This window comes from Rana temporaria, chromosome 11, assembly GCF_905171775.1.
Source record: "Rana temporaria chromosome 11, aRanTem1.1, whole genome shotgun sequence".
Classification (NCBI taxonomy): domain Eukaryota; kingdom Metazoa; phylum Chordata; class Amphibia; order Anura; family Ranidae; genus Rana; species Rana temporaria.
This window is the reverse complement of record NC_053499.1, coordinates 159953580-159978792: the sequence shown is the minus strand read 5'-3', so window position 1 is coordinate 159978792 and position 25213 is coordinate 159953580. Positions and strand designations below refer to the sequence as shown.

The 25213-nt window shown below is 46.9% G+C and overlaps 1 protein-coding gene and 5 non-coding genes across 7 annotated transcripts in view; all 6 read right to left on the bottom strand.

Moving 5' to 3' along the window:
* The window catches only part of AP1G1 (adaptor related protein complex 1 subunit gamma 1), a 65101-nt gene that overhangs the window by 9230 nt on the left and 30658 nt on the right, over positions 1 to 25213 (bottom strand). The window contains exons 7-20 of one of the 2 annotated variants that reach the window (XM_040329566.1): positions 22812 to 22820; positions 21397 to 21492; positions 20508 to 20588; positions 18253 to 18351; positions 16227 to 16282; positions 16018 to 16131; positions 13617 to 13757; positions 13431 to 13485; positions 10752 to 10874; positions 8354 to 8443; positions 8146 to 8273; positions 6909 to 7013; positions 6682 to 6823; positions 3326 to 3452 (exon numbers count right to left, since the gene is read on the bottom strand). In XM_040329566.1, coding sequence (XP_040185500.1) covers positions 3326 to 3452; positions 6682 to 6823; positions 6909 to 7013; positions 8146 to 8273; positions 8354 to 8443; positions 10752 to 10874; positions 13431 to 13485; positions 13617 to 13757; positions 16018 to 16131; positions 16227 to 16282; positions 18253 to 18351; positions 20508 to 20588; positions 21397 to 21492; positions 22812 to 22820 — 1366 coding nt within the window. The remainder of the gene's footprint in view (positions 1 to 3325; positions 3453 to 6681; positions 6824 to 6908; positions 7014 to 8145; positions 8274 to 8353; positions 8444 to 10751; positions 10875 to 13430; positions 13486 to 13616; positions 13758 to 16017; positions 16132 to 16226; positions 16283 to 18252; positions 18352 to 20507; positions 20589 to 21396; positions 21493 to 22811; positions 22821 to 25213) is intronic. The other variant, XM_040329567.1, reaches the window with a different exon arrangement.
* On the bottom strand, positions 7557 to 7634 carry LOC120918136. Its single transcript, XR_005744345.1, has one exon. It is a non-coding gene; the product is annotated as a small nucleolar RNA SNORD71 (small nucleolar RNA).
* LOC120918137 lies at positions 10032 to 10110 on the bottom strand. Its single transcript, XR_005744346.1, has one exon. It is a non-coding gene; the product is annotated as a small nucleolar RNA SNORD71 (small nucleolar RNA).
* LOC120918138 lies at positions 12254 to 12332 on the bottom strand. The gene has a single exon (XR_005744347.1). It is a non-coding gene; the product is annotated as a small nucleolar RNA SNORD71 (small nucleolar RNA).
* LOC120918134 lies at positions 17858 to 17935 on the bottom strand. The gene has a single exon (XR_005744343.1). It is a non-coding gene; the product is annotated as a small nucleolar RNA SNORD71 (small nucleolar RNA).
* On the bottom strand, positions 19626 to 19703 carry LOC120918135. Its single transcript, XR_005744344.1, has one exon. It is a non-coding gene; the product is annotated as a small nucleolar RNA SNORD71 (small nucleolar RNA).

Sequence of the window (25213 nt, the reverse complement as noted above, 5' to 3'; positions counted from 1 at the left end):
ACCTCGTCCGTGACTATCTTAGGGTTGGACTGACCCGCGCCAGCTCCAGCCCCAGATCCCGATGGCCCCAAGGCTCCCTGTGGGGAAAGCAGCGGCATAACTTTGTCCGAGACCTCAGACTCTCTGGGGGAATCCCCACCTCTTGTACCCTCTGACCCGGATGCCATGGTACAATACCGAGGTACACCTGCTAGCTTATTGGTACTTGGAACTATAAATAGTTAATTGCCCAAACACCTGTTTGGGGGATAAAAAATGCTTCCTCTCCCCTAGATGACTTTTTTTTTTTTTTTCAAAATTTTTTTTTTTTCGTTTTTGCTTCAAATCCAGGAAAGAAAAAACATTCTGTCCCCCTGAGTAGTATTGCAAGAAAAACTATGAGATGGAAAAGAAACAGCCTATTCCTAGGCTTGAAAACAGTCTTCTGAAGACTGCAATATCCTTTCTGGCCACTGTGTGTCCTCGGCGCCCCGTGCTGCCGCTCTGGTCTTTCCTCCCCAGTTCCAATGTATTGAATGAGCTGTTTGGAACGAACAAGGAAGGGCCGCCCCTTCCTTAAGCCACTGACCCGCCCTTCCCCCCCAGCTAAACGGCGCCAATTGCGCCTATAATACGTGAACGCGCGCCGCGCGCGCGCCCGCCGACAGGGGGGGGGGGTTGGGAGGAAGGGACCTCTCTGCTCCAGCAAACTGCAGCCTGCAGCCTGGAACCACGAGGAGGTCAGCGTTCTGCCTGCTTTGCAGGCTCTGAGGAGGAAGACTGAATGGAGCATCGCCTGGAGGCTTGCAGGTAAGCACAGCTCTCTGACACACACATATACTTAATATCACACAGGCCCCACTCAATGCTTTTCCAACACTACAAGGGAGGTCACTTCTTATGGGGAATAATACACATAGAGCCATCCTATCATTAAGATATTTGCCAGATGCAGCGCATAACTTTAGGCATGTCCCCTGTGACCCCCCAGAAAAAACCTGCTAAGAACCAAGTTCCGCAAGTTTTCCCCTCACTTACCTGCTCCATGCCGCAGGACTTTGCCAAGCAAGAGGCCCAATCTTCCCCCATCTCCGTGGGGATGTCTAGACCTTCAGGCCCTGGGTTCCTATGAAGGATCCACTGTCCTGGGCCCATATAGCACTCTGGCAACAGAAAACATTAGGCACCCAAAGGTTTCTAAGTTCTGGGCCCAGGGTCCAGCTCTCTAAAAAGAAAAGCATTATGGGCTATACCCCAAGGGTTTGGGGTCCGGTTACTGACCACTTTAGCGCTGAGGCCTTTGGACAGACCCGGTTAGCTCACCTAATCCCAAGGATGCGGAGGCAAGCTAAACCATGACCAACACCTAAGACACTGGCGTAAAAACTGAGGTACTCCTCCTATGGGAGGGGGTTATATAGGGAGGGGCATTTCCTGTTTGAGATTGCCAGTGTCCATCACCTGAAGGTACTCCATATAACCCATATAGTAATGAATGCCGCTCTGTGTCCCGTGATGTAACGATAAAGAAAAAAAAAAAGAAGAATTAGAAGAAAAGTTAAAAACATTTACTGAAGACCAAAACTGAGATTACATGTACCCGTCATCTATACCCAACAATAAAGTTTGAGGATCCCTGGGCAAGACCGACAGCCACAGGCATGACACCCAGAGGCATGATGGGACTTGCTCTAGTCATCTAGTGATTTTACCAATCTAACCTCTGTCTATCCTTCACTAGAAACCCTTATGACCAAAAGCACAGGAATCTTATCACACGATCTCTGCGAAAGTGAACACTGAAGGGCATCTTGAGCAGGATTTTCCCTAGAAAGGTACCTATGTACCATTATACTGGTATGTGATTGCCTGCCACCCCCCCAGCAAGACTGCCGACGCGGCTTTAAGATAACCGTTGCGTTTAACGCCACAATACGGTCATATGCCTCCATGTAATTATTAGCAGGAACATTTACCATTGTATGATTTCAAGGAAATGCGATAACCCCGGGAACCTTTACTGTAAGAGCTTACTGGCCGTTCCCAAGGTCAGCTCTGGAACAAGAAAGAGTCTGAGCAAAGGAACCAACAGCGACCGCACTCCACCATACAGGATGGTGTCTGTCACAGGCTTCAGTACACTGGAGTTTCCCCTGTTTCTAATCACAAAGTTCACCTACAAACAGTCCGGGCCCCGCTCCGAACCTTCTCCCTCCCACAGCCCGGCCGCGTCACTCATTCAGTCTCGACAGTCCTTGCAGCTTTCATTACTACCATTTTTTTTTTCTTTTTAATAGTAAATCGCAACAGCGACATTATGGTGGACACTTTTTTGGGACCATTGTCATTTATACAGCGATCAGTGCTATAAAAATGCACTGAAACACCTTGTTTACACTGGCCTCTCCCCGTTCTGCAGCTCCCTGACACGATCGCGGGACAGCAGCGGACATCAAGTCCGCAGGGTCGGTCATGGAGCTTGCGGCAGGGGCGCGTGCCCGCAAGGCGCAAAATTTAACGCAACGCATATATACGTTGCTTTGCACAGCCGTGCCATTCTGCCGACGCGTGTCTACATGGCGCTGTGGTTAAAATGGTCGGTCCCTTTTTTGTATTTTTTTTTTTTTTTTGTATAGCGCAAAAAAAATAAGAGCTGGAGCTTGGAGTGTGATTCCGTCACTTCCGATTTTTGTGTGCCCAACAAAAATCTCTATTGTCAATCATGCCAAAATACTGGCATGATTGACAGCAAAATAGCTGAATTCAAAGAATTCATCTATTTTGCTAAAACAGCGGGCATACCATGAGTGGAGTCTAATGGGCCGCCCTGCCACCGCGTAGACTTTTTTTTCTAATATTCACATCTGACAAAATGTATTGCTCCAGGAAGATAACTTCTGGAGCACCAAAGCTGCTCACTGTGGTTCTCAGCTCCTTCAAGAGCAGAGTCGATGGAACCGCTATTCCCACCCCTCCTTCTGCCCATTCACTGAAGCCTTTGTATTATGTGAACTCGATCACTAATGAGCTGGGATGACCATTCACAGTATTCTAAGACCCGGATGTTGTCAGTTTATTGAAGATCAGCACAGAGAGTCAGTCGATGGATCACTCAGTAATCATCATTCAACAATCCCGGGGGTCTGTGCGTGAAACGGAATTAAAGGGGTTGTAAAGGCAGAAGTTTTTTTGGGTTGGGTCTCTACTATCGGATGAGACGAGCGCAGTTGGTTTTTGTTTCAGAACAGCAATACATTGGATAAAACTGACAGTGAGTTTTGTCTTCTATATACGTCATGTTCCTGGCTCTAAACTAGCACAAGCTTCCTTTAAGCCATGTACTGACCTCCGAGATTGAGGTCTCCGAGTAGATCTAGAAGCTCTCCTCCCACGGTGGACTGCTTCGGAGGTGGTGCGGTGGGGATGACCAGCTGAATATCATTTCCTCCTAACAGGTCTAATAAATCATTGGCCTAATGGGGGGAGAAAAAGAGAAACAGATGTATTACGTGAGCAAAACAAAATCTTCCTGTGTGTGGATGACTCAGCAACCAGACAAATATTTCCTCCAGCTGTGTCTGCCAACCACCTATAGATGATCTCTGCTGCTCAATGGATTACCTTTATTGGATTTGTAGGTCCGCTAATCAATTCATCAACCTCAACAGAACCAATAAAGGATGAAGATCATTCACTCGGTTCAATTTGGACGAAGAGGGGAAATGGTCAAACATCTAGGAGATCTTTCTACTGTTTGGGATTCACAATAAGAAGATTTTCTTCCCATTGTAGCCACTTGAAAACCGCGACTTTTCTGGCACCTTTTGTTTCCATGTGAAATCTGCTTTTTTGCTAGGTAATTACTTAGAACCCCCCAAACAGTATATATTTTTTAACGCAGACGCCCTGGCTTAGGGAATAAATTGGCGGGCTTGAACCTCCCTGGCGGTAATCCGGAGTCTGGCTCGAGGTGGAAATCCAGTACCATTAGCCTGACTGGGATCGCATCGCAGTATCCAGGTGGAGTTTACTTACCTTGTCCCCTGGATCCTGCGAAGTCTCCCCGCTGTGTGAACAAGCTGTCTCCTCGCTTGATTCACACAGTGCCCCGAGTGCCGCTGAGCTCTGTTCCCTGCGACGTTACGACGCACGGGGGCAGAGATCGACGCCAAATTCCAAAAAAACACAGTACAGGCATACCCCACTTTTAAGTACACAATGGGACAAGAGCATGTATGTAAAACGAAAATGTACTTAAAGTGAAACCATATATTTTTTTAATTCTAGGGTGTAGTAGGGGGTCAGGGGCTGTAGTGGGGGTGTCAGGAGCTGTAGTTGAGGTCTCAGGGTCTGTAATAGGGGTGTCAGGGGCACACTGGAACAGGATGGGGTATGCTCTCGGAGCTTTAGCTGCAAAATGTCTGTACAGTACGTGTAAGGCACTTTACATACACTCACGGGTATGTCCTTACTCGTGAGTGTATGTAAAGTGAGTGTACTTAAAGCGTGTTATGCCTGTACACATACAGTATACTGTAATCTTACTGTAAGAAAGGAACTGCGCCCCACCGCTGGTCGCACCCTCGGGGAGGAACTGCGCCCCACCGCTGGTCGCGCCCTCGGGGAGGAACTGCGCCCCACCGCTGGTCGCGCCCTCGGGGAGGAACTGCGCCCCACCGCTGGTCGCGCCCTCGGGGAGGAACTGCGCCCCACCGCTGGTCGCGCCCTCGGGGAGGAACTGCGCCCCACCGCTGGTCGCGCCCTCGGGGAGGAACTGCGCCCCACCGCTGGTCGCGCCCTCGGGGAGGAACTGCGCCCCACCGCTGGTGGCGCCCTCGGGGAGGAACTGCGCCCCACCGCTGATCGCGCCCTCGGGGAGGAACTGCGCCCCACCGCTGGTCGCGCCCTCGGGGAGGAACTGCGCCCCACCGCTGGTCGCGCCCTCGGGGAGGAACTGCGCCCCACCGCTGGTAGCGGCCTCGGGGAGGAACTGCGCCCCACCGCTGGTAGCGGCCTCGGGGAGGAACTGCGCCCCACCGCTGGTAGCGGCCTCGGGGAGGAACTGCGCCCCACCGCTGGTCGCGGCCTCGGGGAGGAACTGCGCCCCACCGCTGGTAGCGGCCTCGGGGAGGAATTGCGCCCCACCGCTGGTAGCGGCCTCGGGGAGGAACTGCGCCCCACCGCTGGTCGCGGCCTCGGGGAGGAACTGCGCCCCACCATCGTTTAAGTCAGTAAAAGGAATTGGGCCCCATTTGTTGGTATCATCAGGCAGAATTCAGCCCCATCTGAGTCATTGGGACCAACTGCTGGTGTCATTGGGAGAAATGATGCCCCATTTGTTGGCATCAGTGGATAAAATTAGGGATGCGACAGTCCTGAGAATTTTCACAAGTTTTTGTGAAAATGCTCCCGATACCCAAAACTGATACTTTCCGGTGCGATTTGAGCCCATACAAAATAAATAGGCGCAAATTGCACTGCAAAGACTCACATATAATTTGAACACGAATGAGGTGCGATTACTGTCTGAATCGCATGAGGTTTCCAGCACTGCTCCCGTGAACCCTATGACAAGCCTGGGTCCACACAAGAGCGGCGGGGGAAAACGCATGCAATTTGGACAGGAATCACACAATGCATTCCTGTTCAAATCGCATGTGATTTGTTGCAGTGCAATTTGCGCCTATTCATTTTGATTGGGCGCAAATCGCACAACAAAGTATCGGTCCTTGCTATCGCTGAGTAAAAAAGAAAAATGGGTATTGGTCCAACCCTAGATGAGACGGTGACCCAAGGCCCAGATAAAAGCATGCCAAGAGCTGCATTTTGGCTGTATGCGCTGTGTTCCGGCAGGAAGGCGGGAATTCCCCATCCCACAACCAGAACAAAATCTAGTCGGACTAGCACTCTTGACTAACTACTACCTACAAAGCCATCCACAACTCTGCCCCCAGCTACATCACTGACCTAGTCTCTAAATACCAACCTAATCGTTCCCTTCGCTCTTCTCAAGACCTCCTACTCTCTAGCTCTCTCATCACCTCCTCCCATGCTCGTCTCCAGGACTTCTCCAGAGCCTCTCCAAGCCTATGGAACTCCTTACCCCAATCTATCCGCCTATCTCCTTCTCTACTAGCTTTTAGAGGATCCCTGAAAACCCTCCTCTTCAGAGAAGCCTATCCTACCCACACCTAACAACTGTATTTGCATTTGAGTCCATCTGATCATCCCCCACAGCTACTACCCTTTGTTCCACTTGACCCTCCCTTCTAGACTGTAAGCTCTAACGAGCAGGGCCCTCTGATCTCTCCTGTATTGAATTGTATTGTGACTGTACTGTCTTCCCTGATGTAAAGCGCTGCGCAAACTGTTGGCGCTATATAAATCCTGTATAATAATAATAATAATAATACAAGGCTTCCTCTAATTAGCTGAGGCGGAGAGGCAGATGGATGTCACAATCTTCACCTCAGAGGAAGCATTGTACTCTATTCATAGAATACAAAGCTCCCTGCCCAACTCAATTTTGTTTGGGAAGCCAGACAGGAAGTTCCCATCCACTACTGGAACGCAGAGCTGTATACTGTATGAAGCGGATGCAACACAAAGTTTATACAGCACTCCCAGCCGCTGAATCGGTTAAGTAAAACGTTCGTTTAGTCCAGCAAAATTCACCTCAACCTGGAGTTGTGCTCCAATTACCTGGCTGACTGGTTGCTGAGTGGGTGGGATTGGTTTGGTGTCTATTATTCCAGGTTCAGCCTCGCCGTTAGTTTGCGCTAGGTCTGTTGGTCCATTGGTCATTGACTTCTCCATGATAGGCATTCTTTCCAGCAGCGCAGACCTGAAAAGCAGTAAGGGGGCAGAATAAGCTTCACGGACAGCAATGGCCGATTTCCCCTAGGAGTGCGGTCCGGTGTACACCTCACCTCATGTGGTCATACTTCTTGAACAAAGCGTTATATTCCACAGCCCTTTGTTGCAGCTCCACGTCAATGCTGCTTCCATAAATAGAAACAACCTTCTTTATACGGCTGCAGAGAAGACAAGTCAGTCAGGTAAGGGAACAGATCGGAAATAAGGAAACAAAGTCTCAAATTGTCTTGAAAAGTGATTATTTATTTTGAACAGGTTATACTTACCTGCGCTGTGTAATTGTTTTGCACAGAGAAGCCCCCGGTCCTCCTTTTTGGGTCCCCCACAGGTGCTTCTGGCTCCTGTCTCCCCAAGTGCCCACCATAGCAAGCCACTTAATATGGGGGCACTCGTGCAGGCTCGCTCCCAAGTCGGCTCTGTGTGTTCATAGACACGCAAAGCTTGGCTTGGCCCCACCCCCTGCTCCCTCCTCACTGGCATGATTGACAACAAAATAGCTGAATTCAAAGAATTCATCTATTTTGCTAAAACGGTAGGCATACCAAGAGTGGAGTCCAACGAGCCGCCTGCCACCTCCTAGACTTCTCCATTATTCACATCTGACAAATGTACCCCTCCTTCTGCCCATTCACTGAAGCCTTTGTATTATGTGAACTCATTCACAAATCAGCCGGGATGACCATTCACAGTATTCTAAGACCCGGATGTTGTCAGTTTATTGAAGATCAGCACAGCGAGTCAGCCGATGGATCACTCAGTAATCATCATTCAACAATCCCGGGGCCTGTGCATGAAACGGAAATAAAGGGGGTTGTAAAAGCAGAAGTTTTTTTCAATGCATTCCATGCATTAAGATAAAAAGGCTTCTGCAGCAGCCTCCCTCAGCCCCCTAATACTTACCTGAGGCCCATTTCTGGCCAGCGAAGTCCAAGAGCGGGGGTGTGCGCCGCGATCTCCGTGACAGTACCCACAAACTCCATGTCCCGCAATCGTGTAACAGAGCTGCAGAACGGGGGGACTCCTTTGTAAAAAAAAAAAGGCCTCTCCCTGTTCTGCCTAGTGACAACACTGATCTTCTGATCCCTGTCATCGGGAGCAGCGATCAGTGACATGTCACAGTAAGCCACGCCCCTGAAAGAATCACTCCCGAGGGGTACAAGCATGGGAGAGGAGCAATTTTCCCCAATCTGCTCCGGATGAAATCTGAACACACAGCACTTTTGTCAGCCTGCAGAAGATACACCCCCAATAAAAAGAAAAAGTTTTTTGCATTTGGTCACCGGTACCTACTTGACAGTGTTATTGAACCTAGTTGAGTTTTTCATGATGGCCGTCAGAGCAAAGCCTCGTGTAACGGATGCGGACATGTTGGAAATCAGAACACTTTCCAGAATATCCAAAACCTCGTCCTCTGTGACCTGGATATAGATAAAATGTATTATGTACTGCCAGGAGTGTCAGTTTTCACCTTTTGCTATATGTGCTGCTGTCCTCCTACCTGAATGGGCTCCTCCTCTTCACATTGGCCAGATATTAGCAGGTCTCCATATTCTCCAATGCACCAAGAGGCCACCTGGACCATGGGTTGCTGTGGGACAACAATTGCATCACATTTCATATACAACTGCTGGAGAACAGCACCATCAAGTGGACACACTGAATACTACGCATAATAAAAAGTATAATCTAAATCAGGGGTCTCAAAACTTTCTAAACAAGGGGCGATTTTATGGTCTTTCAGACTTTGGGGGGGCCGGACGTTGGTGTCAGTGGGAGGAATAGTGCCCCATCCCTTGGTGTCAGTGGGAGGAATAGTGCCCCATCCCTTGGTGTCAGTGGGAGGAATAGTGCCCCATCCCTTGGTGTCAGTGGGAGGAATAGTGCCCCATCCCTTGGTGTCAGTGGGAGGAATAGTGCCCCATCCCTTGGTGTCAGTGGAAGGAATAGTGCCCCCACCCCTTGGTGTCAGTGGGAGGAATAGTGCCCCCACCCCTTGGTGTCAGTGGGAGGAATAGTGCCCCCACCCCTTGGTGTCAGTGGGAGGAATAGTGCCCCCACCCATTGGTGTCAGTGGGAGGAATAGTGCCCCCACCCTTGGTGTCAGTGGGAGGAATAGTGCCCCCATCCTTGGTGTCAGTGGGAGGAATAGTGCCCCCACCCTTGGTGTCAGTGGGAGGAATAGTGCCCCCATCCTTGGTGTCAGTGGGAGGAATAGTGCCCCCATCCTTGGTGTCAGTGGGAGGAATAGTGGCCCCACCCCTTGGTGTCAGTGGGAGGAATAGTGCCCCCACCCCTTGGTGTCAGTGGGAGGAATAGTGCCCCCACCCCTTGGTGTCAGTGGGAGGAATAGTGCCCCCATCCTTGGTGTCAGTGGGAGGAATAGTGGCCCCATCCTTGGTGTCAGTGGGAGGAATAGTGCCCCATCCTTGGTGTCAGTGGGAGGAATAGTGCCCCCATCCTTGGTGTCAGTGGGAGGAATAGTGCCCCCATCCTTGGTGTCAGTGGGAGGAATAGTGCCCCCATCCTTGGTGTCAGTGGGAGGAATAGTGCCCCCACCCCTTGGTGTCAGTGGGAGGAATAGTGCCCCCACCCCTTGGTGTCAGTGGGAGGAATAGTGCCCCCACCCCTTGGTGTCAGTGGGAGGAATAGTGCCCCCCATCCTTGGTGTCAGTGGGAGGAATAGTGCCCCCCATCCCTTGGTGTCAGTGGGAGGAATAGTGCCCCCATCCTTGGTGTCAGTGGGAGGAATAGTGCCCCCCATCCCTTGGTGTCAGTGGGAGGAATAGTGCCCCCCATCCTTGGTGTCAGTGGGAGGAATAGTGCCCCCATCCTTGGTGTCAGTGGGAGGAATAGTGCCCCCATCCTTGGTGTCAGTGGGAGGAATAGTGCCCCCCATCCTTGCTAAAACAGCAGGCATATCATGAGTGGAGTCTAACAAGCCGCCTGCCACCTCGTAGCCTTTTCTCTATTATTCACATCTGACAAAATGTATTGCTCCAGGAAGATAACTTCTGTAGGTCCAAAAGCTGCTCACTGTGGTCTCAGTTCCTTCAAGAGCAGAGTAGCTGGAACTGCTATGCCCGTCCCCATTCCTTCTGCCCATTCACTGAAGCCTTTGTATTATGTGAACTCATTCACTAATGAGCTGGGATGACCATTTACTGTATTCCAAGACCCGGGTGTTGTCAGTTTATTGAAGATCAGCACAGCGAGTCAGCCGATGGATCACTCAGTAATCATCATTCAACAATCCCAGGGCCTGTGCATGAAACAGAACTAAAAGGGGTTGTAAAGGCAGAAGTTTTTTTTTTTATCTTCATGCATTCTATGCATGAAGATAAAAAGCCTTCTGTGTGTAGCAGCCTACCCCAGCCCCGCCCCCCCTTAATACTTACCTAAGCTCCCTTATGTCGAGTCCCTTCCCTCCTGAGTGGCTAAAACACAGCAGCAGCGCCATTGGAACCCGCTGCTGTCAGAGTCAGCTAGTCAATCAGGAGAGAGAGGGGGGGGGGGGGGCGGGGGTGAACAGCAGCTGAATGGACACACGGACCTGCCAACTGCCTCGGGTGCCCCCATAGCAAGCTGCTTGCTGTGGGGGCACTTGACAAGAGGGAGGGGCCAGGAAAAAAAATCAATAAACAAATGGGGCTATTTGTGTAGCAGAGGGGGGGGGGGTGTCAAGAGGATGAAAGTTGATTTAAAGGGTGAAAATTGGCTTTTACGAAAACAGTGGGGCATGATGCCAAAACATAATGAAATGTTGGCTTATTAAAGCCCAATAAACTTTTTTTTATATATATTAAGAATAAAAACACAAAGAAAAACTAGATTTTGGGTTTACATACACTTAATTGTAAAGTGTGAGTACCAAGTGATCAGCCGTTAGCCTCGTTTACCTGGGAGATGTCATCCAGAATGGCCTTGTAGAGCTTCTGTACAGTATATTCATGCATCTCTGCACTATTCGTGATCAGCTGAATGAGATTAGGAACGGCGTCATCCCGTACGTAGCTTCCAGCCTAGAAAAGCACAAAAAGCAAAAAGAGAAAAAATAAAAAAATCAGGACAGACCGGAATCAAACCCGAGCAACATAGGGCTCGTAAAATGACTGCCTCTCAACTCCAGCCTTTGCAGCGAATCCGCCACGGTGACCACTATTATGTTTAAGTGGCCCAAGAGTACGGGGGGTTAAGTCAGATATCTGCTGCCATAACAAAAGTACTTTTTCAAAGGACCGACGTATATCGACGGGCCGTCCGGAAGTGGTTAAAGTGGTTCTAGGAGGTACAAGGTTCAATTACCTTAAATGGGTTGTAAAGGTAAAAGTTTTCTCACCTTCATGCATTCTATGCATGAAGGTGAAAAAACTTCGACAATACCGACCCCCCCCCCCCCTTCTACTTACCTGACCCCTCGAAAGTCCCACGCTCGGCCCAGACATCCTCTTCGCCGCTCAGCCTGTCCGTTGATTGGCTAGAGCGGATGGATTGAAAGCAGCGCAGCCATTGGCTGGCGCTGCTGTCAATCACATCCAATGCCGCGGTATGCCGAGGCCGAGTGGTACAGCGAGCGGGAGCGTGCCCGCAAGGACTCCACACAATGCGAGGGAGCTTGCATGAATGTGTGGAGTTCTTGCAGGGAGGACCAGAGACAGCTGCCGAGGGACCCCAGAAGAGGAGGATCGGGGCCACTCTGCAAAACGAGCTGCACAGTGGAGGTAAGTATGACATGTTTTTTATTAAAAATAAAATATATGTTTTTTCTTTACAACCCCTTTAATGCATTCTATACATTAACGTAAAAAAAAAAAAAAAAATGCATGTAGCTCCCCCACAGCCCCCCTAAATATTTACCCGAGCCCGATCTCAATCCAGCGATGTGCACTGCAGCATCAGCTCTCTCTCTCCTACCACTGTCAATCACAGCTAGTAAAGGAAAGAGACGGGGCCGAGCCGCACTCTGTGTGTCAATGGACACTCGGAGCTGGCTTGGGAGCAAGCATGCATGAGTTCCCACATAGCAAGTGGCTTGATATGGAGACAGGTAAATATAACAAGTCATTAAAAAAATAAAATAAAAGCCTTTTTTGCTTTTTGGCACTGCATTTATTTAACCGACAATTGCGCGGTCATGCAACACTGTACACAAACTAAAATGTATATACATTTTTCCCCCCCACAAATAGAGCTTTCTTTTGGTGGTATGTGATCACCTCTGCGTTTTTTATTTTTTGAGCTATAATGTGAATCTATGTGAACTCTCAACTCCTTCAAGTGCAAAGTCGCTGGAACTGCTATGCCCGCCCCTCCCCGCCTCCTGCCCATTCACTGAAGCCTGTGTATTGTGTGAACTCATTCACAAATGAGCTGGGATGACCATTCACAGTATTCTAAGACCCGGGTGTTGTCAGTTTATTGAAGATCAGCACAGCGAGTCAGCCGATGGATCACTCAGTAATCATCATTCAACAATCCCGGGCTCTGTGCGTGAAACTGAACTAAAGGGGTTGTAAAGGCAGAAGGCTTTTTTTATCTTCATGCATTCTATGCATAAAGATAAAAAGCCTTCTGTGTGTAGCAGCCTCCCCCAGCCCCCCCTAATACTTACCTGAGCCCCATTTCTGTTCAGCGATGTCGAGTCCCTCCCTCTCCTGAGTGGCTAAAACACAGCAGCGGCGCCACTGGCACCTGCTGCTGTTAAAGTCAGTTAGCCAATCATCATTCAACAAGCCCAAGGTCTGCGCATAAAAACGGAACTAAAGTGGGGGGATACCAGCTACCGTGCGGTTTTAAGCCAGATAATGCCTAAAAATAAAATAAAAATAAAAAATAAAAAATAAAAACCTGTGCCATTTTAAGAGAAAGCTTCAAAAAGAACACTGGACAGTGGAGTGGATTTACGAAAAGGCAAATACTGTGCACTTTGCAGGTGCAGTTTCCTCCACAGCTTAGTAAATGAGGGGGAAGCTCTGCTGACTTCCACCATTCAATCGTGTGCAAGCAAAAATGCAATCCATTAGCCGGCACCAGCTGATTGGCTTGTGCTGTGACTAATCACAGAGCCGGTGTCTAGTCGATATGGTTCCCCTATTGAGATGGTTCCGTGCCTGACTGCGCAAGCGCGGACGAAGCCCACGGAAATCTCCGAACCTCGGGCGGGCATCCAGGCTCATTCCTTAACATCCCCGTGGATTGGAGGATGTTAAAAAAAAGAGCCAGGAGGCCGAGCGAGCGTAGCGAGGACGTGAGGCCGACTGGCCACTTGCCTCAAATTCCACGTTGCCCTGGAGGTTCAGTGATTTCCGACGGCAAGGATTGCGCCTGCGCAGTCAAGACAGGAACCATCTCGATGGGAGGAAACACATCGTCAGATCACCGGCGAAGTGCACTCCCCTACCCGAAGTGCTGGATCACGTACTCGGTACATGATCCGATACAGGAGAGTCGCTCTGCCACCACACTTATAATACACGAGGCGGTCAGCGGTCGATAAGCAGTTAAAATCATTTTCATTTCTACACATCGAAGATCACGAGTGCATTCGTTATACTTTATGCAAATTACCTGATACTTACCGTAGTGAGGACTCTCATTATGGTGTCTATGTGCCACCGCTTTGATGGGGCGTACCTGAAAACGGTTGGAATAAAAAACAGGCAGAATGAGATTTATTGTGGGCTTAATGCTTCAGACGTGTGCATTGCTCTGTGTGGCTGTGCAGAGTGACAATCGCTGACAGCGCTCTGTGGGAAGACACATACTTTTCTGCTGCTAAGAAGATGCCCGAGGCACAGTCCGATTTAAATTCTGGTTCACAGGAGTCCAAGAAGTAAAGCAACTCCTTCATCATGCCGCGGATGTTGTTGCCATTCACCAGCGCAAAACTCAGCTCCATGGCTCGCCTGGAACGAGAAGAGTTTAATAAAGACTGTATAAGCGTGCAGGTCCTCCGGGGAAATTTGTGGGGCTCCCCTGCACTGCAAGGGTTAAATCTGAAATCCAAGAATTTAGCTACTTTGCTAAAACAGCAGGCATATCATGAGCCGAGTCCAACGAGCCGCCTGCCACCTCGTAGACTTTTCTCTATTATTCATATCGGACAGATTAATTGCTCCAGGAAGATGACTTCTGGAGCTCTCATGCTGCTCACTGTGGTCTCAGCAACTTCAAGTGCAAAGTCGCTGGAACTGCTATGCCCGCCCCTCCCCATTCACTGAAGCCTGTGTATTGTGTGAATTCATTCACAAATGAGCAGGGATGACCATTCACAGTATTCTAAGACCCGGGTGTTGTCAGTTTATTGAAGATCAGCACAGAGAGTCAGTCGATGGATCACTCAGTAATCATCATTCAACAATCCCGGGGCCTGTGCATAAATCAGAACTAAAGTGGGGGATACCAGATACCATGCTGTTTTAAGCCAGATAAAGCATTAAAAAAAAAAAAAACTGGGAGGGGAGCACTGGACACTGGGGTTGATTGATTAAAGGCAAATAAGACTGGGCACTTTGCAAGTGCAGCTGCTCCACAGCTTAGTAAATGAGAGGAAGCTCTGCTGACTTCCATCATCCAATCATGTGCAAGAAAAAAAAAATTCTTGCATGTGATTGGGTATTCTTTGCAAAGTGAAGCTCCATCTCATTTACTAAACTCTGGAGCAACTTGCACTTGCTGAGTGCACAGTCCATTTGCCTTTAATAAATGAACCCCACTTTTACTTATCCCTTACCCAGACATTGGGCCATTTGATGGGTGTCCAGTGCGCCCCTGTGCCTTTAAAGAGGAGTAAGCTCCCTCCAGGAATACCTGCCCTCAATCTATCCATTATTATATATGTGCCCCTACTATGGAGGCTCTCAAAATTTATAGAGTTAGGACTGCAGATAATACTGTGTGTGCAAACTAAACACCTATTAACATGACCTGCTAGACTGGACAATTCTGTATGTTGCAGGCTGGCTGGTAAGTGAGCTGGGATATTTTTTATGTTTGACATGCATTGCTCTTCCATGTGCTCCTTGCTGTTAAGGCCAGTTGCTGTTAGAAAAATGCATGACCTGCCTTCCCCTTGGTGGCCAACATCTCTGCCCAACTTCCCACCCTGGCAACTGCCTGCTCAGACCTGACCACTCTCACATGGGGGACTGTAACGGTCACCACTGTTTACGAAATGCCATTCCATCAACCCACGACACTCCAACCATCCAACAGACACGATCCATTCCCCCAGAGTTAAGACAAGACACAAGCTCTGTTCTTTCTGGTTCCAAAAATGAATGAATGAATCCTTTAATGGTTAGCTCTCAGGTTTTTATACAGTTACAAGCATGCTTCAGTAAGCACAGGGACAAAGACACACTGCACCCACACATCACACAATGGGGGGGCTAAGGAGTCTCCAAACAGACTTTTCGGCACCGGTCTGACATAATTAACATGACCTAATTACTACACCTGAGAAGTCAGACGTTCTGTCTCCGACAATAAGCTATTCACACCTGATCATCAATAGGCTTTTCACACCATACAGTGTCATTAGCATCCACAATGAAAGGTCTTTCAGAAGCCAGACTCAATTAACAACTCAAAGGTTAGACATCTGACCTTTACAGACTAAATTAGTACAATAGACACAAAACAGTATTAGCATCACACAATAGACAGTGGAATATCTTAGGAGTCTATTGACCTGGTGTGGGTCAGCGTGAAATCACCTGTTATATGTCCAGATCTCCTGCAATACATGAATTATCATTTCTCAGCCATCCTATGCCCAAAGGGGGCATAGGATGACCCAAGAGTCATTAGTGACGCTGGCACAGGAGTACCCCACATCCTTCAAAGGTCTCTGGGTGTCACGGGCCATTCCGTTACAAGGACTTCATGTGTGCCTCTACAATAGGAAGCTCTGCTCCTTTACAGCAATGGAGCAAAAGCCCCGATAGAGCAGGAGGGTGAGAGATAAGGAGCATGGATGGGCGAGTATACCTTGCTGGGTAGGTGGGCTAATCAGGAGACACGGTCACTTTGCCCAGAATATTTAAAATAAGCAAAATGACAGGGTTTCTAAAAATACTCTGTCACCTAAAAAAAAAAAAAAAAAAAAAAAAAAAAAGCCTCCTAAAGAGCTACTTACTCTTTATAAACAAACAAAAATGTTACCTCTTTATTGAGACATCCAAATCCTTTAGACAATCCACGATGGTGCTGCGGTGCCTCTGTACTGCATTGTGGTCGGTCTGTACAGTTTTGAGTAGGGACGTCAAAGCCACATATCTGAAAATATGACAAGTCTACCATTACTGGGAGCCCACAGGACATCACAGACCCCCAACCACACAATGGTATTTAAAGGCCTACATAGGGCTTACCTAATATTCTTGTCATTATTTAATAAAAACCGTCCTAGGATATTAATAGCTAGAACCTGTTAGGAATAGGAGAGAAAGTAAACTGATGAATACACAAGTGAGGCGATAAGCAAGTTGACACAAAGCAGAGGAACTAGTATGAAGATCGTTTTCTAGACTTGCTGGGAAATGGCTTATTATGGTGCTTGTGGTTCAACTGCTTCCAGACTGCCCCACGTACATTTACTGCGGCGCGGGTGTGCAAAATCACATACCTGTAGGTGATTAAGTGCATGCGGTTTAGGGGGCCCCACATGGATGTACACTCACCCAAAAACGTTGACCAGCTATCGCTAGAGTGGGCGCTTTGTGAAGAGCTTTCCGATGACGGCCTTTCCTATTGGCTGAAACACGTCGAGGCTTGATCGTACCATCAGATCTGCCCAAAAATCAAACACAGGGACCGAACCCCACCCGAACGGTGTCCAGCGAAGATTGGGCTGATTACCCTATACAATATACACATGCCAATCACACCGGGTGCCAGGCATAGGCACCAAACCATGCGAGTACATCTCTTGTATTCTATTTTTTTTATAATAAATTATGGTTTTACACTATGGGGGTGCCCCCCCCCCCCCCCAGTCTGTCATTTTCTCTTCCCATCCATTAAGGATTATGTCAAGCCCAGCTGACCTTGGATAAAGGCATCCAGGGGTTTATACTCCCCATAAAGTGCAAGTGACCACTCTAGCGATGGGTGGTCAACGTTTTGGGGTGAGAGTTCATCCATGTGGGGCACCCCTGTCTGAACACCAAATGGAGCACCTTATATCCATTTATGCATGAGCACTATACTATACCGGTGGGATGTTTTATTGAATAACGTGTGATGATTTTTTATTTATTTTTTGCTGCACATTCAAAGAAGCCTTTGTATTTTGTGAAATACAAAGGCTTCTGTGATTGGTCAGGAGGGGCGAGCATAGCAGCTGCACCGACGCTAAAGTTGAAGATGAGACCTGAAGGATCAGTGTTGGGCTCACGGAAATACAGCTATAGCTTGCCTGGAATGAGAAGGGTTTAATGAACACTGTGTAAGAGTTCAAGTCTTAAAGCTTAACTCTGGGGAAATTAAAAAAACATCCCTCTTCGTGGGGCTCCCCTGCACTGTTAAAGCTGAATTCCAAGAATTCAGCTATTTTTTAAAAAGAGCAGGCATACCACTCAGTTTAAGGAGGTCCCTGCCTTCTTGTAGGCTTTTCTCTATTATTCACATGTGGGAAAGGAGCTATGCCAATCTGCTGCCAATTCAGAAAAGCCTTTGTATTTTGTGAACGAGTTCATATAATACAAAGGCTTCTGTGATTGGTCAGGAGGCAATGAGGGGGCGAGCACAGCAGCTGCACTGACTCTAAAGTTGAAGATGCGGAGACCTGAAGGCTCAGTGTCGGGGCTCCCAGATTTATTCTGCTCCAGAAATATAACTTTTGGAGCTCCAAAAGCTGCTCACTGTGGTCTCAGCTTCTTCAAGAGCAGAGTAGCTGGAACTGCAATGCCCGCCCCTCCTCCTGCCTATTCTCGGAAGCCTTTGTATTATGTGAACTCATTCACAAATGAGCTGGGATGATCATTCACAGTATTCTAAGACCCGGATGTTGTCAGTTTATTGAAGATCAGCACAGAGAGTCAGCCGATGGATCACTCAGTAATCATCATTCAACAATCCCGGGGCATATGCATAAAACGAAATTAAAGTAGGGATACCAGATACCATGCTGTGTTAAGCAAGATAAGGCTGCAATGATACTGGGGTTGATTTACTAAAGGCAAACAGACAGGGCACTTTGCAAGTGCAGTTGCTCCACAGCTTAGTAAATGCAGGGAAGCTCTGCTGACTTGCATTAACCAATCGTGTGCAAGAAAAAATGTGTTTCTCCCCCCATTCCCGCCCTTTGCATGCGATTGGGTATTCTTTGCAAAGTCAAGCTCCATCTTATTTACTAGAGAGGTAGGTCAATGGCAATTATCTTTTTAAAACACACACCCGCAGGCCACTTTCCGACTTTATGTCCATGATTGTTAAGACTGTTTCATACAGGATGGCGTTACCAACGTTTTTGCTTGTCTCTGTGTTTGTAGCAACCTGTAAAAGAAAAGAAAGAAAAATGTAACGTAGCTCAGACGATTCCCGTATCTCACATTACCATAAAACATAATTAACCCATCCAAAGTAGACAACCTCAGAAGGGATTACAGTGCTGGGAGGGCCCCATACTAGTCTACGGGGTGCAATGTACAGAGGATGCCGTAGCCAAAGAGCATTTCTACCCGATATCAAGGAAAGTAAGAAGCTAGGATGTGGCGTGTAAACTCAACAAATGAATGGGAGGGTTGCTTTAGACCAGGGGTCTCCAAACTTTTCAAAAAAAGTGCCAAATTATTGTCCTTCACACTTCAGGGGGGCAGGATTGTGGCCAGCAGAAAATGTCACAGGTCCAGCATCAGTGAAAATAAATTTGGCCTCAGGGTTGGTGGTCAATAGAAGTAGTGCCGCTATCAGTATGAGGAATAGTATCCCATCATTGATATCGGAAGATATAGTGCCCCATTGTTGGTGTCAGTGGGAGGAATAGTGCCCCAAGGGCAGGATAAAGTCTAGCACATCTGGCCCTCTGGTGGCAGTTTGGAGACCACTGCTTTAGACCATGGGTGCTCAACCTCTGGCTCTCCAGCTGTTTTGCGGAACTACAAGTCCCATGAGGCACTGCAAGGCTGACAGTTACAAGCATGACTCCCACAGGCAGAGGCATGATGGGACTTGTAGTTTCGCAATAGCTGGAGTGCCACAGGTTAGACACCCATGCTTTCGGGGATTTCAGTGCAAATATAAAGAATACAGGCTCACAGAAAACACACTTTAAAACGAAACTCCAGGAATTCAGACACTTTGTAAAAAGCGAAGGCACACAATCAGTTAAGTCCAAGGGGGTTCATGACGCCCCCTGAACTTATCTCTATTATTTATATCTGACAGGATTATGGCTCTGCTGACACTTAAGGCTGTGAGAAAGGAGCTATGCCTGCCCCTCCCCATCCCATTTGTGAACGAGTTCATATAATACAAAGGCTTCTGTGATTGGTCAGAAGGCAATGAGGGGGCGAGCATAGAAGCTGCACTGACTCTAAAGTTGAAGATGCCGATACCTTAAGGATAAGTGTCTGGCTCCCAGATTTATTGTGCTCCTGGAAGATAACTTCTGGACCTCCAAAAGCTGCTCACTGTGGTCTCAGCTCCTTCAAGAGCAGAGTCGCTGGTACTGCAATGCCGCCCCTCCTTCTGCCTATTCACTGAAGCCTTTGCATTATGTGATCTCATTCATAAATGAGCTGGGATGATCATTGACAGTATTCTAAAACCGGATGTTGTCAGTTTATTGAAGATCAGCACAGCGAGTCAGCCGATGGATCACTCAGTAATCATCATTCAACAATCCCGGGGCCTGTGCATGAAACGGAATTAAAGTGGGGATACCAGATACTATGCTGCATTAAAGTGGTTGTATAGGCAAATTTGTAACCTTTACCTACAGGTAAGCTTATAATAAGTCTTACCTGTAGGTAGAAAAATAAAAAATAAAAATATCTGCTAAAGCTTTACGAAATGAGACGCTGACTGCAGCAGCGCATGCGCACAGGGGATTCTTGGCAGATGCCGGAAAGAAGTCTCCCGCACGCATGCACGGGAGTGACGACATTGCGGCTCCAGCCACTCACAGCGCTGGAGCCGCGATACCCGGAAGGCACGCAGAGGGATAATGTCATCTCCCTCGGCGTGAACCGGCAGAGATACGGACGCTTCGTTCTAAGGTAAGTATTTCCGAATGAGCTAGCTCATTACGCCCTTTACCTTACAGGTGAGGGGGGGGGGGGGGATTTCAGGATTATACAGGGAAATACCTTTAATACAAAAGGCATCTCGCCGTTCTGCAGCTCCGTGACACGATCGCGGGACACCGGCGGACATAGAGTCCGTTGGTCCCGCGGCGCTCGCCTACACGGTGGGATTTTCAAAGCAACGTACCTGTACGGGTACGTTGCTTTGCCCACACGAGCCATTCTGCCGACGTATAAGTGCGTGAGACGGTCGGCAAGTGGTTAAGCGCTGCACCTTAACTATATATATTTTTTATTGACATTCTTCCAATATTGTGCTGGCTGCTGATGTTTTATTGAATCAACCGATACCAAGAATCTTTAGCGCAACATATTTTGATTTTTATTTAGTCAGTTACTACCCACCTGTGCCAAAATATCATTCATGGCTTCACTGGAGTCATCGTCATTTCTGCCGAGAATTCGGAGAAGCCTTAATATCCGCACCTAGTAAAAGAAACACAAAAAAATAATAATAATAATGATAATAATAATAATAATAATAATAATAATAATAATAATAATAATAATGTTAAGGCGGCCATACACGGTTCGAATTTCGAAAGAATTTTTTTTCGAAAATCGTATCAAAGAATTTTCGTACGAATTTCGCACCGTTAGTGAGCTGCAGCAACAGCCGATTTTCAGAGCTCGCTCTCTAAAACGGTAAGTACTGCTTCGATTTTAAAAAAAACTAGCCGATTCCCCTTGACAAAATGAGCCTCAATCTAAAGGTTAAAAAAAAATTTCAGGGTGAAATCCCGCTTTAACTCAGACCCCCCCCCCCCCCCCCATCATGCACCGCCCCAAACCACAAAGTATGTCCTAAAGTGTCCTACAGCTACTCTCGTTGTCTCATTTTTACTAATAATGGAGGGTTTAACTCCCTTCTAAGGTTTCGCTAAACTAAATGTAATAGCTTTATGGTTACTGGTGTAATGTGTGCCAGCTTCCCTACCCGATCTCTTTTCCTTCGCCCCCCACCGCCCTCATATTCTTCTCTTACCTTCTCCCCCTCTTTCTTATTTCACTTTTAAGTTGCTGTTAATTTTATTATGCATGGGTTACCCAAGCTGTTTTTATTACGTACCTGGTTGACTCTTTTTATATGTTAACAAAATAAATTATTCTAAATTGCATCTCATTTTATTGCTGTATCTGCATATTTTTCCCAATAAAAATATATTAAAAACAAAAAAACATAAGTATGTAGTCCAGAAGGGCAGGAACAGCGGCTAATGTGGTTGATACTCGCCTGCAGAAAGGGGTCGCTGATTCCGGACACGTCGTGTTCTGGAGAATATCCGGACATAATTAGATTTTTAAGAATACGAACTAGCTGAGGAACAAGCTGTAGGGAAAACCAACAGGACACCATGAAATTTTAATAAAAGTAAAACATGGCCTTTTTTTTATTTTTTATAATAAGACAGACTATTTTAACTTCCTGTAGTGCCGGTATAAATTTCCATAATAAAATTATATATATAAAAAATAAAATGGAAATATATACAATGTATATATAAATAAAACTCATATATATATATATATATATATATATATATATATGAGAGAGAGAGATCTATACCAGCACTACAGGTTTTGTACAAGTTTTACAGCCCTGAACACACAGATTGACTTTTATTAACTGATTTTAAACACATCTACTTCTAATAGTTTTAGAACTGTAACCACAAAAAAAACATAAAGCTCTGGTGGAAGGGTGCCGGCGTGGATGGAGCCCATCCCAGCTCAACGTCTATGTAAACAAGAAAAGCCAACACGCTGCACAACCAAGATCCCAGGTATCAATCAAGTAAAAGCAGCTCCCTTCAGGTCACGCCCCCCTCATTGACGCGTTTCACCCCACCCACAGGGCTTAGTCATGGAGTCCTCCATTACTTTGCATGTTGCCCCGCCCAAATGGCATCTGAGGGGGCGTGATCTAAATGGAGCCAGACTAAAGCCACTTTTACTTGTTTTATACCGTGTTTCCCTGAAAATAAGCCCGGGTCTTATATTAATTTTGGCAACAAAAGACACAGTAGGGCTTATTTTCGGGGTAGGTCTTGCCATGTAATGTGATGTCTTTTCTCCCCCTCTCTCTCCCTGCCCGACAGTAATCCCCAGTGTGAACCAAGGTAAAATGCTATAATCCACTCTATTACAGTATTATATAAATGTACAAAGAAGAAGTCTGCTCTGTGCATAACCATTACAAAAAGCAGGTAAGTATAAACCAGTTTATAAAAAGAGAGAAGGAGCGAGAGAGAGAGAGAGAGAGAGAAGAGAAGCGAGAGAGAGAGAAGAGAAGCGAGAGAGAGAGAAGAGAAGCGAGAGAGAGAGAAGAGGAGCGAGAGAGAGAGAAGAGGAGCGAGAGAGAAGAGGAGCGAGAGAGAAGAGGAGAGAGAGAGAGAGAGAGAGAGAGAGAGAGAGAGAGAGAGAGAGAGAGAGAGAGAGAGAGAGAGAGAGAGAGAGAGAGAGAGAGAGAGAGAGAGAGAGAGAGAGAGAGAGAGAGAGAGAGCGAGCTACTTTGCAATCACTTTAAAAACATTCTCTTAAAAAAAAAAAAAAATCTAATCAAATGAACGTGCGCACATTCAGAAAGCCGTGTTGTTCTGATTACAAGTGAACAGCAATGTTTAGAAAGGGAAATCTAGTGAGTCTTACCTTCTCATTCTAATATACAGCCGGATCCCAAGCAGACAGAGAGGAAAAGACAGGAAGCAGGTGTTAGGACGGCAGATCAGAATGTGGACTTGCTGCTCCAATATGGAGGATTGTATACATGTAAAGACCTACCCATCACTTCCTCACATGCACTACAAACCACAACACCCCCCTAAAGTCTGCAACACTTAGAGATGCTCTGCTGCCTGAGAAATACCCAATTCAGGATTTAGGGGAGATTCAAAGCGTACGTGAACCCTAAAAGAATAAACTGCAGAGCTTGAAGTCTGTGCACCTTGGTAAGGACACCGATTATAACCAGGTTTTCATTTGTTTTTCCTAATTTTAGATCCTGTTATTTCTGAATTATTGGTGATAACATTCTCTGACTGCACGGCATACAGTGTCAGTGATGCGACTAGGGATGCACCGATATATTGGATGCTGAAAATTATCCGAAAATAATCTTATAGTCGTTAAAAAGAAGGTTCCAATAATGGCATGTTGCGCCCCACTAACAGCAATGCAAAATCCCGCCCCCTCGACATCAAGGCAAAAATCCCACCCACATTAATTAAATGTTTTTTTTTTTTTTACATTTTTTAAAAAAACTGTCCAAGTTTTCGGTACCAGCATTTTGATTTCGGTGCCCCACTAGTTATCACCCTTGTATTTGCTCTGCCTGGCCATTCATCTACCGGCCCCTTCCTTTTCTGAATGAAAACTGTGAGGCCCCGTACACACGACAGAGGAACTCGACGTGCTTGGCACGTCGAGTTCCTCGTCGAGTTTTGGGATGAAGCCGCCGAGGAGCTCGGCGGGCCGGCTTCTCCCATAGAACAACGCGGACAACGAGAAAATAGAGAACATGTTCTCTATTTTCTCGTCGAGTTCCTCGGCGGCTCCATCGAGCCAAAACTGTACAGACGACAGAGATTCTCGGCAGAATCCGGGTTTTGACCGAGTTTCTCGGCGAATTCTGCCGAGAATCTCTGTCGTGTGTACGAGGCCTGAGTGATCAGTAACAAGTCGCTACTGTGTCCATTCAAAACTGAAGCATAGTAAACTGCTTCCTAGGTGTCAGAAGCCTCTCAGCACAGAGCACTTATTCATTGTCCAGTGCAGCTGAGGCTACAGAGAAAGGGACTAGGGAATCTCTGCCCTCATATATCACTAAAGCCCCCCCCCCCCCAAAACAAAATATATATATATATATATATATATATATATATATATATATATATATATATATATATATATATATATATATATATATATATATATATATATATATATATATATATATATATATATATATATATCCCTCCATAGTGTGACAATTCTTCCCCAGGAGAGATCCCTAAACTGCTTCATTTTCCAGCTATTGTCAGAATTTTGAACGCTTGTGTAAATAGTTTATTATGTAAATACAGCTCCACCTCATTTACCAAATTTTTCATATATAGCAAAAAATGCCTTTACATGTCGGAAGAAGTTCACAAGCACAAATGTCACAGGAAGTGGTAGCCATGCATGTGTACAGCAGCCCAGGCTGGGGGTCCCTAGAGGAGGGGGGGGGGGGGGTCCATGCAAACACTTTTAGAAAGATGGAAAAGGGTATTTCTGCCTTACCTTGTGGTTTAGCCTTAATGGTCTTTATTTAAAATGTAATTAGAGTTCACATATATTTCATCCAATTACAGTGATGCTTTGTTGGATATTCACACCTTCAGGAATATTGAGAGCATAACAGCAATAGATAAATGTTTTTATTCCTGTGCAGTGTGCCGGGTTCACCACTGGATGGCATAAAATCCGATCGTCTGAAGCAATTCCGACACGCAAAATCCTGACGCATGCTCAGAAGCATTGAACTTCATTTTCTCGGCTCGTCGTAGTGTTGTACGTCACCCGCGTTCTTGACGGTCGGAACCTCAGAGAACTTGTGTGACCGTGTGTATGCAAGCCAAGCTTGAGCGGAATTCCTTCGGAAAAACCAAGCAAGGTTTCTCCGATGGAAAATCCAATCGTGTGTACGCGGCATTATACTCAAGTATATATGGTACATTGGGAACAGCGGCTGTGCCCATGCAACCCCTGCACCCAACTGACATGAAACGGGACTGCCTGCATAGGGGGGTGACCTGTGCATCACCATGCGGGCACACAGGTGAATGGTGTAGGGCAGTGGTCATCAACCTTGTCCTGCAGGGCACACTAACAGGCCAGGTTTGCAAGATAACTGAAATACATTACAGCTGATATCATTTGCTGCTCAGTGATTGCAGTATTCTAGACTGCATCTCCCCAAGGTAATACATAAAACCTGGCCTGTTAGTGGGTCCTGCAGGACAGGGTTGATGAACACTGGCGTAGTATACCCGTGTGATCAAGGCCTTAAA